This window comes from Eulemur rufifrons, chromosome 27 (assembly GCF_041146395.1).
Source record: "Eulemur rufifrons isolate Redbay chromosome 27, OSU_ERuf_1, whole genome shotgun sequence".
NCBI lineage: Eukaryota > Metazoa > Chordata > Mammalia > Primates > Lemuridae > Eulemur > Eulemur rufifrons.
Window position 1 is genome coordinate 29,262,269 of NC_091009.1, and position 13,447 is coordinate 29,275,715.

The 13,447-nt window shown below is 55.0% G+C and overlaps 1 protein-coding gene across 2 annotated transcripts in view; it reads left to right on the plus strand.

The window, feature by feature from the left end:
- The window catches only part of PLEKHA6 (pleckstrin homology domain containing A6), a 132,277-nt gene extending 122,610 nt beyond the window's left edge, over nucleotides 1-9,667 (plus strand). The window contains exons 20-25 of one of the 2 annotated variants that reach the window (XM_069459531.1): nucleotides 1,136-1,309; nucleotides 2,279-2,446; nucleotides 2,523-2,656; nucleotides 3,106-3,251; nucleotides 7,973-8,096; nucleotides 8,983-9,667. In XM_069459531.1, coding sequence (XP_069315632.1) covers nucleotides 1,136-1,309; nucleotides 2,279-2,446; nucleotides 2,523-2,656; nucleotides 3,106-3,251; nucleotides 7,973-8,088 — 738 coding nt within the window. In that variant the 3' untranslated portion in view covers nucleotides 8,089-8,096; nucleotides 8,983-9,667. Of the gene's footprint in view, nucleotides 1-1,135; nucleotides 1,310-2,278; nucleotides 2,447-2,522; nucleotides 2,657-3,105; nucleotides 5,571-7,972; nucleotides 8,097-8,982 lie in introns of those variants that run through there. The other variant, XM_069459530.1, reaches the window with a different exon arrangement.
- The last annotated feature ends 3,780 nt before the right edge of the window (nucleotides 9,668-13,447 follow it).

Sequence of the window (13,447 nt, forward strand, 5' to 3'; positions counted from 1 at the left end):
ACCACAAGCACCTTTGACATTCACATTTCTACCAATATTCTGTTCATGATGACGTGAATCCAGTCAGCCCTCCATATCCGCAGGCTCTGCATCCACGGGTTCAACCACCGCAGATTGAATCTGTAGATATTCAGGGCAAAAACTACAACAATAAAAAATAGTACAAATAAAAAAATACAGTATAACAACCGTGTACATAGCCTTCACATTGAATTAGGCATTATAAGTAATCTAGAGATGATGTAAAGTACATGGGAGGGTGTGTGTAGGTTATGTGCAAATACGTCACCATTTTGTACATAAGGGACTTGAGCATTTGTGGATTTTGGTATCCATGGTGGGCGGGGATCAGGGGTCCTGGAACCAATGCCCCCTGGGTGCCGAGGGGTGACTGTGCTCTCCAAGGCAATGAAAGCTTTCTCTTCTGTGCTCTTCACTTCCTCTGACCCCCAGAATCATCTTCCAAGTTCATCCTTCTGCCAAGCATCTCTTCAAGGAAATCTAGGCTTTTTCTATCATGTAGCTCAAAATTCTTCCAGTTTCCACCTGTTACCCAATTCCAAAGTCTCTAGCACACTTTTAGGTATTTGTTATTTTAGCACCCCATCTCCCAGCACCAAAATCTCTATTAGTTTCCTAAGGATTCTGTAACAAATTACCACATACTGGGTGGCTTAAAACCATAGAAACAGATGCTCTTATGGATGTGGAGGCCAAAAGTCCCAATTCGGGGTGTTGGTGGGGTTGGTTGTTCTGGAGGTTCTGTCCCTTGCTTCCCGTGTCGCTGTGGTTACCGCTGGCGATCCCTGGCATTCCTTTCTGCGTAGACGGATCACTCCGATCTCTGCCTCCATCTTCACATCACCTTCTACTCTACGTGTGGTCTTTTCTGTCTCTTATAAGGACACTCATTATTAGATTTAGGGCTCACTCTAATTTAGGATGATGTCGTATCTCCAAATAAGGCTACGTTCACAGGCCCCAGGGGTCAGGACTTGCACATATCTTTCGGGGCCACTGTTCCACCCACTGCAGGCAGACTTCCCATGGAAGGAAAGCGCGAAGGGTTTAGGGGAAGGAAAAGGCCGGGTGGGAGATGAAGTGCATGTCAGAGCCCCACGTCCCCCTGCCGCAGGAGCGCCCCAAGAGCGCGGTGTTCCCCGGCGAGGGCAAGGTGAAGATGAGCGTGGAGGAGCAGATCGACCGGATGCGGAGACACCAGAGCGGCTCCATGAAGGAGAAGCGGAGGAGCCTGCAGCTCCCGGCCAGCCCGGCGCCCGAGCCCAGCGCTCGGCCCACCTACAAAGTGGTAACGTCGCCCTGGCCACCCATGGGCGTCGCCCGGCATCTGTCAGCGCTGCCCGCTCCCGGAGTGTGGCCAGCCTGGGACAGTGAGGTTTGAGGGGGAGCTGGGAGAACGAGGGGGACTTTTTCCTGCTGGGCAGAAGAGTTACTTCAACAAGTGCTTCCTTTTTCAAGTTTAAAGAAAATAATTAACAGAAAGGAATGCCTTGATTATTTTTGTTGAAATTAATTATACAAAATCAGTTAACAGAGAATAGTACAAAATGCACCTTGTAGAAGTAGCCGTCACTTATACATATTTCTGGGACGACTTCTGTGTGCCGAGCACTGGGCTGGCCGTCACGAAGATGGTCACGATAGCTCGCCGTTGCCTGGCACGGTGTAATTCCCAGATCCTTTCGTGTCATTTCATTGCATCCTCTCAATAGCACTGGGTTAGGATTGTTACCCCTATTTTACAGGTAGGGGAACAAAGTGGGGAGAAATGAAGGAATTCCTGGGCCACAAAGATACTAAGTGCGGAACTGGGAGTAGCCCAAAACATCTGCTTGCTTTTTCTTCCCATTAAAAATACAGAAATTTCAGAAATACAGAAAAATTATGACTCCTAAATCCTGCCCTCAGTTTACCTTTTAGTTGATGAATTGGAACGTCTATAATATGAAACCATTAGAAATTGATACGAGACACACAAACTCAACTGCCTAAAAGACATGGCCCAGGCTGTGGACACCGGGCAGAGCGGGGTGGGGGACACGGCACGTGTGGACAGAGACGCTGATGACAGCTTACGTGTGGGGCGTGCAGGTGGGCGGGCTGAGGGTCGGAGAAGGGAAGGACGGCCCTGCGGTGGGAGCCATGGGGTGGCGGCCACGGCGGGGGTGCTGGGCAGGGAGAGCGAGGACACGGGCGTGGTCCAGCTACCTGGAGGCGTGGGCGGCAGGGGTGTGGACACGACGGTGCTGTCCCCCAGGTGCGCCGCCACCGCAGCATCCACGAGGTGGACATCTCCAACCTGGAGGCAGCGCTGCGGGCAGAGGAGCCGGGGGGACAGGCCTACGAGACGCCCCGGGAGGAAATCGCCCGGCTTCGCAAAATGGAGCTGGAGCCCCAGCACTACGACGTGGACATCAATAAGGAGGTGAGCGGAGTCCAGGAGGGGCTGTGGGGAGAGACCCTGGCAGGGGACGGAGGTGGTGACCTCGCTCCCTCCGCAGCTCTCCACCCCAGACAAAGTCCTCATCCCCGAGCGCTACATCGACCTGGAGCCCGACGTGCCCCTGAGCCCTGAGGAGCTGAAGGAGAAGCAGAAGAAGGTGGAGAGGATCAAGACCCTCATTGCCAAATCCAGGTAACAGGCCTGGGCGAGCCTCCACCTCCTCTGCCCACCCCGGCACCTGGGACACCTGGGCCACTAGATGTCGCTGGAGACAGCAGACAGGCCCGGGCACCGGCAGGGCAAGGATGCCGCCGCCAGGTGCTAACCAGACCTGCTGGGCTCGTGCACACCAGACCATCGAGACAAAACTGAAGGGTCGCCCTCTGGTGACTTCTTTTCCCCTTCAAGGCTGCCCTGAATGTTCTCTTGAACCTTTTAATTCATTTGCAAACATTGAGGGCAGGGGTCCCAACCTTTGTTTTGCCAGGGTCCCACTCACTCCTGGGGACAGCCTTGCTGGGAACCAGAGACCGCACACACGCAGGCCCCGGCCCTCCCCGCCAACCTCAGTGCGCAGGCCCCGCAGGCCAGCCGGCCTATCCTGTCCCTCCCTCCATGTCTGTGTGTCTGTGCCTCTTCAGTATGCAGAACGTGGTGCCCATCGGCGAGGGGGACTCTGTGGACGTGCCCCAGGACTCTGAGAGCCAGCTGCAGGAGCAGGAGAAGCGGATTGAAATCTCCTGTGCCCTGGCGACCGAGGCCTCCCGCAGGGGCCGCATGCTGTCTGGTGAGAGGGGCTGGGCCTCGCTCTGCCCTGCCAGGGAAACCAGCCGCCCAGGTGTAGGGGAGGAAGCGCAGTGCCGCTGCGAGGGGGGCAGGGACAGAGAGGTACAAGGCCAAGGAGATGCTCCTCTAGGTCACGGTGAGCATTTATTGAGCACCAGGTACTGTGCTAGGCTCAGGGAGGTGCAAAGGGGCCAGAGTTGCTGACATCCGGGAGCTCAGAGCTGGGCGATGGTCCTTATGGCCACTTTGTGGAGGACTGGCCAGAGGCCGCCGTACCACCTGGGCAGGTCAGGGCAGGACACAGAGGAAAGACGATAACGAAGCTGGATTGGGAAAGATGAAAGTACTTCCCGGTTGTGGGGAGAGGGCCAGCTGTTCCAGGGTACCCTTGCATTTCCCATTCTTGCTGCATGTCGACTAAAAGAACACATCATGCAGACAACCAAAGAGTTGCGAGTGATACAATCACTGCCTTGGCTACTGACCCAAACCCTCTCCTCTGCTAAGAAAAGACGACTGTGAGGAACTGACTTCCCATGACACAAAGACTCGTGGGTCCCGAGTAGATGCTGACGGGGTGGACGTGAACAGGATCAGCTTCTACTCATCTCCGGGTAGACGAGAATGTAGCTGAGCTTTGAAGAATGAAAGAGATTCCGAATGAACGAGGGAGGGTTAAAGGTAGAGGAGAGACGGGGCGAGTCGTGGGGCCTGGGAGACTGTCCTCACCGAGACAAAGGTGGTTAGGAGGGACAGGTGGGTGAGAGAGCTCTGAAGGTCAAGGCCACAGTTAAGAGGAATGACCCAACAGGGAACCATGGTTTAAGATGACTTTGGCAGAGGAGAGAGACCAGGTGTGCAGGCCACAGGTACAGGAGCCCGGGCGGGAGTCAGGCGATAAGCAGGTGAGACAGCGGAAGGGACAGCATTTCATGACAGTGACTAAAGAGGGTTCAAATTCTGGTGCCCCGAGGCTCCGTGTCCTCCTCCTCATCATCTGTAAAATTCAAATCGAAACACCTGCCTCCAGGTCTGGTAGTGTGAGGATCAGAAACGGCATGTGCCAAGCCCCTAGCACAGTGCCTGGCATTCAGTAAGTGCTCAATACATGCTTGTGAGCGGTGGTAGTGGTGATAGTAGTAGTAGTGTTGGTGATGCTGGTAGTAGTAGTTGAAATAGTAATAGCTGAAGTAGAAATAGGAACTGTTTGTTGTTTTTCTAATTATTTCAAATATGGCTATTTTTAGAAACCAGAAGACTCTAGGCTACAACACAAAGGATTTAAGTAAGCCTTAAGGAAGAACCTACTGAAAGGGTATCGTGGACTTCAGAATGGGTGGCCAGGGAAAGCCCTGGAGGTATTTCAGGGAGAGGCTGGCATTTGGGCTGGAACCGAGGGGAAGAGAAGGGAGGGCTTCAGAGAGCTCCGTCCTGCAGCCAAAAGGCAGCAGAACCAGTTTGGCCGCAGGGAAGGAGGCCTCTGTTGAACCTCCCTGGAGTTTAGCTGCAAAATGAGCTTGAACCGTTCAAAGATCAAATTCCACATGCTCTGGGCCAAAGGCAACTTCCTGTTTCAAGGGGTTAGAGCCACAGCACTGGTTTTACAGCTTCGCTGGCTTTAAAGCTTCGCTCTGCCCCAGCCCCAGCCCCTGGCTGTCTCTACTGCTGTTCCCCAGCCAAGGGTGCCCTGAAAACAAAACCCACCCAGCCGATCAGATTGCCCTTGAAATACACGAGGGCTTACGTTTCAGGGTCTCTCTGCTGCAAGCAGTCACCTTGCTTTTGCCAAAACCTCAACTATTTAAAGAATGGCTGTGGCAGGGCCAGACCTCAGACTTAGCCACTGATCCCACCACCCCTGGCCCGCGGCCCAGATCCCCGGAGCTGCAGTCTGCCAGCACAGCCAGGGCTGGTCCTGGGCACACGCAGTGTGGGCATAGGTTCGCGCCCGGGACGCTGTGAGTGCGGGTGCTGGCACAGGTCACAAGGGCAACGTGTAACGGGTACAGCAAGTAGCATTAAGTGCCGGCGTATGGGTGTGTGGCATGGATAATCAGTGACGCATGTCGAACGCTTGTACCTGCCCTGATGCGTGCAAACTCGGTTACGCAGCGTGTGGGAAGATGTGGCCTGAGTGTCATGTTAAGTGTCTGTATCTGGTAATGTTTGTAGATACAGGTGATTTGTGTGTATTCAACTAGGAAATGTAGGGGTGGAGAGAATGAGCGCAGATGCAGGAATATGTACACGCGTGTGCACATACGTGCAGGATGTCCGAGGATGTTGTGTGGAGACCTATTGCTTGTGAGTCTGGGTGGCTGTTGGTGTGCAGACGTAAAGATAAATGAGTGTACAGTATACGAGTGGAGGTAGTGGTTTCATATGCCTGTATTTATATGTGATTGGCTTTTTGCAGAATGGGGAATGATAAAGCACCTTTGTGTCTATGTTGCGAAAAGCGTATATACTGCGGTATTTGTGAACGCACGTCTGCAGGATGCGAGAGAGCGCGGCGTCATGAATATGAGTACGTGTGACTGATTATTTCTGCGTGCAGATGTGGTACTTGTGACTGCACACGTTATAATAGCACGTCTATCCAATACATGTCTGCTACATATGTGAGTTTTGACTATTTCAATGGATTTATTTCTAAGACATATTTAACATTTTTCTACCTTCTTAAAGAGGTTCTATTTACATAATTAACTTTTCTCACTCATTTAGTACCATTGTAGGCCGGGCGCGGTGGCTCACGCCTGTAATCCTAGCTCTCTGGGAGGCCGAGGTGGGCGGATCGTTTGAGCTCAGGAGTTCCAGATCAGCCTGAGCAAGAGCGAGACCCCATCTCTACTAAAAATAGAAAGAATTATATGGACAGCTAAAAATATATATAGAAAAAATTAGCCGGGCATGGTGGTGCATGCCTGTAGTCCCAGCTACTCGGGAGGCTGAGACAGGAGGATCACTTGAGCCCAGGAGTTTGAGGTTGCTGTGAGCTAGGCTGACGCCACGGCACTCACTCTAGCCCGGGCAACAGAGTGAGACTCTGTCTCAAAAAAAAAAAAAAAAAAAAAAATTTAGTACCATTGTAAATATCCTGATTTTGCCGACCTTTCTTAAAGGGATGCCCCGAGGGGCTGCAGTGGATCAGATCTGTCTGCAGCTGCACTAAATGTTCCTAAACTGTTGTACTTTTAAAGTTGTTACGTCCGCTTCTCACAAAAGATTTTCTCTCTTCAGTCGTGCCTTCCTGTCGATGTCAGTGGGCCTCACTTCCTCTCTCTCTCCTGATTGTCCTGTTTCTAACATGCTCTGGGTTAGAAACCCAGCAAGTCTACACCTATTAGAATTGTGTAGGAATAGAGTGACGACTCCCAGTGGCTCTCTGAGAAAATGACAAGAGCCTCGCTGCATGTGGGTTGCAACGTCTATTTTGGCTTCCTTGAGATGTTCCTTGCTTTGCTTTTGTTTTTCCAACTGTTTTAGAAGCTGAGGTTGCCACATAGTAACCACCGGGTCTGTGATGTGGATTCGCACCCGGATGTGTGTTTGGGAGCGTTTGTGAATGTGTTCGCACGGTGGCGTTGCGAGTGTATTGGGTCACGTGGAAGGGCACAGACACACACAGGGCTGTGAGTTGTGTGCCGTGAGTGTAAGGACATGGTGTTGCCGGATCCCATGCACAAACTGTGTCCTGTGTTCAGGCAGACACGACTCCGCATCCGTGCAAGAGCTGTGTGTGTCCTGTACGTGTGTGGGTGAATGTAGATATGCAAACCACAGTGGCCACCTCGGCCCTGTCTCTTGCATGGAGGGCAGGGAAGCTGATCAGGTGAGGGCAATGTCAGGACCCCTCCCCTGGTGGAAACGCAGTGTGACCCTGGCTGAGGTCTGGGTCTTCTCCCAGCCTGAGTGAGGACGCTGTCTCTGCCATCCTCCCGCCTCCCGGCCACGGCGAGGATGCACAAGGGTCTGGACTGCGTAGAGCTTGTCCCCAGTGATATGTCTCCCCCTCATTGCCCTTCTACTTGCTGTTCTCAACATGGAATAACAATGATAATAGAGTAAAATCTCATTAATTCAAATATCACCACTTTCAGGCTGTGACGATTGATTTGTTCAGGGTTGGGCTGAAGTTTGCCTTCATTGGATTGATGCAAAGAGGGTCTCAAGTGATAGCAGGGAGTGTATTTCTGAGCCTCCGCCATGTCTAGGTTAACAGAACTCACCTGAAGGCTATCAGAAGCCACTGTTGTCATGGCGTTGATCAACATGGTGGTCAGTTCACTTCTGTCTGTTCATTAAATGGGGGCCTGATGATTTGGATTGGTGTGATTTTACTGCACTATTGATCATTATCACTGGTGATGTCCACTGTACCGGGAGTGCCACTCCCTGGTTCCATCTGCACGACAGCGGAGAGGTCCGTGCATCTCCCGCCGTGTGGGTGGGAGGGAGCCTTGGCCCGGAGGGGGCCTGGCCTCACCCACAGTCACACTGGTCCCCAGCAGAGCCTGGATTGGGCCAGGTCTCCTTGGGGCCTCACGCTCTCCTCTGTGCGCCGGGGGTGCGCCGGGGGAACAGGACTGCTTGGCCTGGCTTGAGCAGGCCCCGAGCTCGCTCTCTTCTCTGCTTGCCTCCCTGCCTTGCTCCCCGCCTGAGGAGGGCCTCGCTTGCTCCGGAGCCCCCATTCACCTCCCTGTTCATTTCTGTTTCCAGTGCAATGTGCCACCCCAAGCCCTCCCACCTCCCCTGCCTCCCCGACTCCACCAGCCAACCCCCTCTCGTCTGAATCCCCACGGGGCGCCGACAGCAGCCATACCATGCGGGTCTGAGCTCTGACGTAAGCACTTTTCTACTGTATTTCATCCACCCTGGGAGTGGGGTCCCTCCCCACCCCCACTGAGCCATCCAGCCCTCCCTTCCTGGCATTGCTTCTCCCCCAGCCCAGCGGCCTGTGCCGCTCCTCCCCTCCCTCCCTCCCTCCCTCCATCCTTCCTCCCCTCCCTCCCTCCCTTCCTCCCTCCATCCAACCTCCCCTCCCTCCCTCCCTCCCTCCATCCCTCCTCCCCTCCCTCCCTTCCTCTCTCCCTCCCTCCCTCCTCCCCTCCCTCCATCCATCCTCCGGCTATCCATCCATCCATCCATCCCTCCATCCTCCTGCCATCCATCCATCCATCCATCCATCCTCCCGCCCATGCGCTTGAGCCCGCCAGCATCCCTGCGAGGTGCTGGGCTGGAGCTGGCGTCAGGGCTGCTTCTTGGACATTGCGATGCCCATGGCCTTTGCTTCTCCAAAAGCAGACAGGGCACGGAGCTGAGGCCTCACCTGTCCGCTGTCAGGGGAGGCACTGCCCTGCCACTCCACTCCTGTGCCTCCTGCCAGCCAGCACGCTTCCATCTGTTGATGTCCACAGCGTCCTGCTGCAGGACCCTCAGAAGGCCCCAGAAGCTCTTTGTCCACTCCCAGATCTTACCATAAATTAAAATAACACTGGACAACCATAGCTAAAGGCTGTATGCCCTTCCCTTACCCCAGCACGCAGCTGCCCACGGCCAGGCAAGTAGGATAGTGCACTGACTTCTACGCCTTTGTTCCCCTCTCTCGGGGTGGGGGGGTGGTTTTCCACCAGGATTCTGCAGGATGAGACTTCTTTTTCCTGGGAAGGTGTCTGGAATCATCACTCTTCCATGTGGCCCTCTTCTCATCTCATTTCTCTTTTCTCCAGTGCAAGCCCTGGCTGAGGCCAACGCCATGAAGCTCCACAGGGCCACGTTCTGAAGCCGCCCTCTGCCCACCTGAGGTCCTGGCTCCCCACCCTGGCCCCCTGCCCCTGCGCTCCCGTGGAAATGTCGCAGGGAACCCGGCTGGGGGCCAGGGGCTGCTGCCAAGAGGAGCGTGGATGCCTCGGTGTCCACACACCCACCGCACCCAGTCCTGAAGCCCCCGCTACTCGTACCGTGGTCCTAGGCCAGGACCTGAGACGGCAGGTGGGGGGCAGCACCGTCCTCACTAATGCCCGAGGCACCGGGAGCTTCAGCCTAGCTCTGGCTGGATTTGTGGTGACCCTACTGGAACATTCCTTGATGGAGAACGTGCCCTGGTGGGGAAGACACCCTTGGCTGTCTTAGTTCAGGACTAGGGGTGAAGAGGAGGTGGACAGTCTGCCTCTTGGAGCCCGCTTGACACCAAGGACAGCACTGCCGCCAGCCCCACCCTGCCGCCCCGGCGTGCCCAGGGCTTGGCCCCGTCTCTGCCCTGGGTGCTCCTCCGGGGTCCAGCGGAGCCTGACCACCCTGCTTGAGCCAAAGACAAGATGACGAGATGTGAGGAGAAGCTCCTCAGCTCCCAGAGGGGGCAGTGCTGGCTGTGGCTAGAGAGCAGCAGGTCTGTGCAGCGTCTTAGGCAGGTTGGAAGCGAGCGGAGAGAGGGGGGGAGGGGGGGGAGAGAGGGGGAGGGGGGGGGAGAGGGGGAGAGAGGGGGAGAGAGGGGGAGAGAGGGCAGAGGCGAGGCAGCAGGACGCACCGGCAAGTGCAGAGGGAAGGAGGGAAATGGAAAGCGGTGTGGGACTGGTGTCCCCAGGTGGAGCCTTAGGCTAGTGCCCAGTGCGGTGCCAGACTGTCACCTCTGCTCCCCCACCTCACCTCCAGGAGGACCCACCCGTGGAGCCCATGGTGGCCTCAGTGGAGGTGCTTGGTGTGGGGACCCAGGTGTGGCGTGAAGGGGGTGGGGAGCAACAGCCTGGGAAAGGCTGTCTGTGGGTCTGTGCCTGCTGTCCGCGTCCCCGTCCTGGGGTGAGGGGCAGAGAGGAGAACTTGTCTTATGTACGGGTGGTCGGCGTCGGGGCCTTCCCTGACCGGTTGCATGAGATTTTTTTGCCCTGTGCCCTCTGGAATGTGCAGTGGGCCGGCTGAGAGTGTGCCCGGGGAGGGGGGCTGAGGCCTAGACCCAGGAGTTCCGATGCCAGGACCCTACCCCTCACCCCAGGATCCCGGGTGAGGACCAGGTGAGGCTTGGCGCTCTCGCGGTCAACCCACCCAGGGAGGCCGGTGGGGGAGAGACAGGAAAGCAGAATACACGCTTCCTCTGCCCCACCCGCCTTGACACGCGGCAGCCCAAGAGGAGGAAGGAGAGCGAAGCTGAGAACGCCTGGGCCCCCCCGGCCTGCGCGTTGCAGAGTTGCTGCGGAGACTTCAGCCTGACCTCGCGTGGTCCCCAAGACAACTGCTTTACCTTCTACCAATTCCGCTCCACTCCTTCGTGGCTGGGACAGCTACTGGTTCATATGCAAGTAAAGATGACAGTTCACGCAACAAATATTTATCGAGCACCTTTTACGTGTCAGGCACTGTGCTAGGTGCTCAGGATACGCTCACGCTTCTGAGGGATTACGGGCCGGGAGGATCCACCCATCTCCACTTCTAGCAGGTTTCCTGGACGTGACCTTTGGCTGCATCTCCCGTCTTCCCAGCATCCGCGCCCGTATCCGTCCTTTCTCTTCCGCACCCTGGCAGCTGGGACCGGCTCCCAGGCCACCCTCTCTCCCTCTTTCCCCACACCTTCCTCCCGCCGCGAGAAACAGAGTTTCCAGAGCCTTCCATGCCTGCCCCTTTCTCTGTCTCACCTTTTTTTAAGTAATATTTTTAGAAATACATGTAAAATACCAAGAAATAGTGTCTGCGCCTCTGCCACCTCTCCGCCATCTCTCGTTCATAAAGCTGGCTCTTTATGTTGCTTCACATGCCTTAATATATGTTTTCTGGAGATTATACATATTATAGATATATATATGTAATATATGTATTTGTTTGTAACGTCTGATCCTTTCCTACGGCTCCCGCCCGGGCCTGTTTTCTCTCCCTTATTCTCCATGCCATTCCCAGCGTACCCGGGCCATACCCCTTGCCTTTTTAATCCAAAGAAGGAGAGAGGAAAGACTTATTTTAAGACAGATCTATTTTACGCTTTTGTTAAAAAAGCAAATCTATTTTCAAAGTGTCAATGTCTGAATGGAATTGGCAAAGGATGTGAGGAGGCCGGGGCGGCTGCCTCGAGGTCCCGACCCTGCGCCCTTCCCTCTGCCCCAACGCCTTCCTTCCTTCCCGTTCCCCAGGCGGCAAAGGACTGGTCCCCAGAGCTCCCCTGGAGGGCATCTTGCCGGGGCAGGGTGTCCCCTTGGAAGTCCTGGTCTAAGGATCTGGTGACACTGTCAGCTCTTGATCCTCTCGAAGGGACTGTTTACAGTTGTGTGCTCAGAGGACCCCCGAGCCAACACACACGCTCCCCAGACGGGCTGCTGGAAAGGGCAAGCGGTTTAATGGCATCACTAAGGATGTCCTTGATGGACCCACGAGATGGTGCAGAGCCCAAAGGAAGCAGCTTGGGAGCCTCTGTGCCATCTCTGGTCCCCTGGTGCCAACACAGTTCTCTGGGCTTCTCACACTTTTTCGCTTGGTCCCTCCCTCTCTGGTCTGGGTCCCATCTACGGCATCTGTCTCCCTCTGTGACCTTTCTTTCTGTGGGGGGTGTTCTTAAGTGGGTGGTACCTTGGTCTGGCATCCAGACCGTGAAATCAGCTTGCGAGCTGCGGAGGGTCCTGCAGACAATGTGACATCTCAGCCTTGCCCGAGAAGCCCTCGGGACTGTGTTCCGGCAGGTCACCGCCAGGGGTGCTGAGCTAAGCCAGCTCAGCCTTCCAAGCTGCTCAGCAGCCGTGGCGCTACGCCAGGGGGCCCCCGCCTTGCAAGGGTTTGGGCAGGATGGAAATCGTTGTCCAGATCTGAAATCAAGAGTCGTAGCACAGAGCTCTAGGCTGGCATGTGTTGGCACCGTGTTCCCAGTCCAGAGCTCCTTGCTATGAATGAAAGGGCCCAGATGGGGGCCCAGGGCTCTGTACCCCACTGGGGAAACCCTGGGGATTCATCCAGGGCCTTCCTGATTAGCACATTACCTCCCTGATCAATAACCAAGAGGCTGCAATCAAATGCTGCTACTGTCACTTTAAAGACTTACCGAGGTCACAGGCTGCGTTGCTCTCCCGCCTTTGTGAGAGGCCTGTTCTTGGGGCAGGGCTGACCGCAGCAAGAGGGAACCAATTCCTTTCCCCGTCCAGCACCCTCACCTGGCAGCTCTTAAAACTAAGGAAAAATATTATATATATATATACACGTATCTATTTATGCACATATTGGGGCCAATTTGATTTGCTAGTATTAGACAATAAACCATACAAGGAAATTTATGATCTCGGTGTCTTTATTTAGTATAAAAGTGACCTTAGAAGGAGAGTTAAGGTTAAATAGACAGAGGGCATCTCTGTTGGGGGGCCACACGGCTGTAGCATCCCCTTAGCATCTGTCTAGCCATTGTCCCCCTCCCCGGGGAGGAGGCGCACCTGGGTGACGCAGTGAGGGTTTGCTTCCTCCTCCTGGCAGCAGCGGTTTTAGATTTAGGTAACCGAAGAATCCCAGTGCGTTCTGCATTTGTATCTTGCAAGTTTGTATAAACCCAATACAGGAAATAAAATGAATGGTTTGTACAATGTGGTGTGCGTCCCACTCCGTGTCCATGGCTGCCCTTGGGGTCCATGCCAACTTACAGGCTCGGCAGGAAAGGGGGAGGGGGTTTGAGGGGCCGCGCTGGGTACAAATCACATCACCCCTCCCCCCTCGTGCCTCAGCCTGTGCTGCGGGGGTGGGGGGCCCTCCCCACAAGCTGGGGACTGGGGGTGCACTACCAACACCAGGGCCGCCCTTTTGGCCCCGAGAACCCCAGATCAAAGCTCGTCCTGAACTCCTAATGCAAGTATCTGGTGCTCCAGGCCTTGCCTCAGTCCCCTTGGTTTGCCTCTGAGACAGAGGGTAGGTGGTGGTTGGAGAAGAAACTGATCTCCCAGCCATTCCTGGTTGCTGCTTTACAAGGAGGGGTATGATTTGGTGGGAAGTACCAGAACGACCACCCCAGTTCTCCTTCAGCCTCCGTCCCTTTCGTTTATTTCTCCTGGCAGGTATTTATTCAGTGGTTATCAGTCACTGATGCTCAGTGTGAAGAGCTTTACCGGAGCTTTTCAACTTGAAATCTCTGTGACGAATAAGAGGAAGCCCTGTAAATTCTATGGGCTGGGTCGTGGGGGAAAAGGTGAGCCCGGGTTAGTGGCAGGCCTCAGCTGGGCGTCTGCAGGTTGTCGGAGGGAG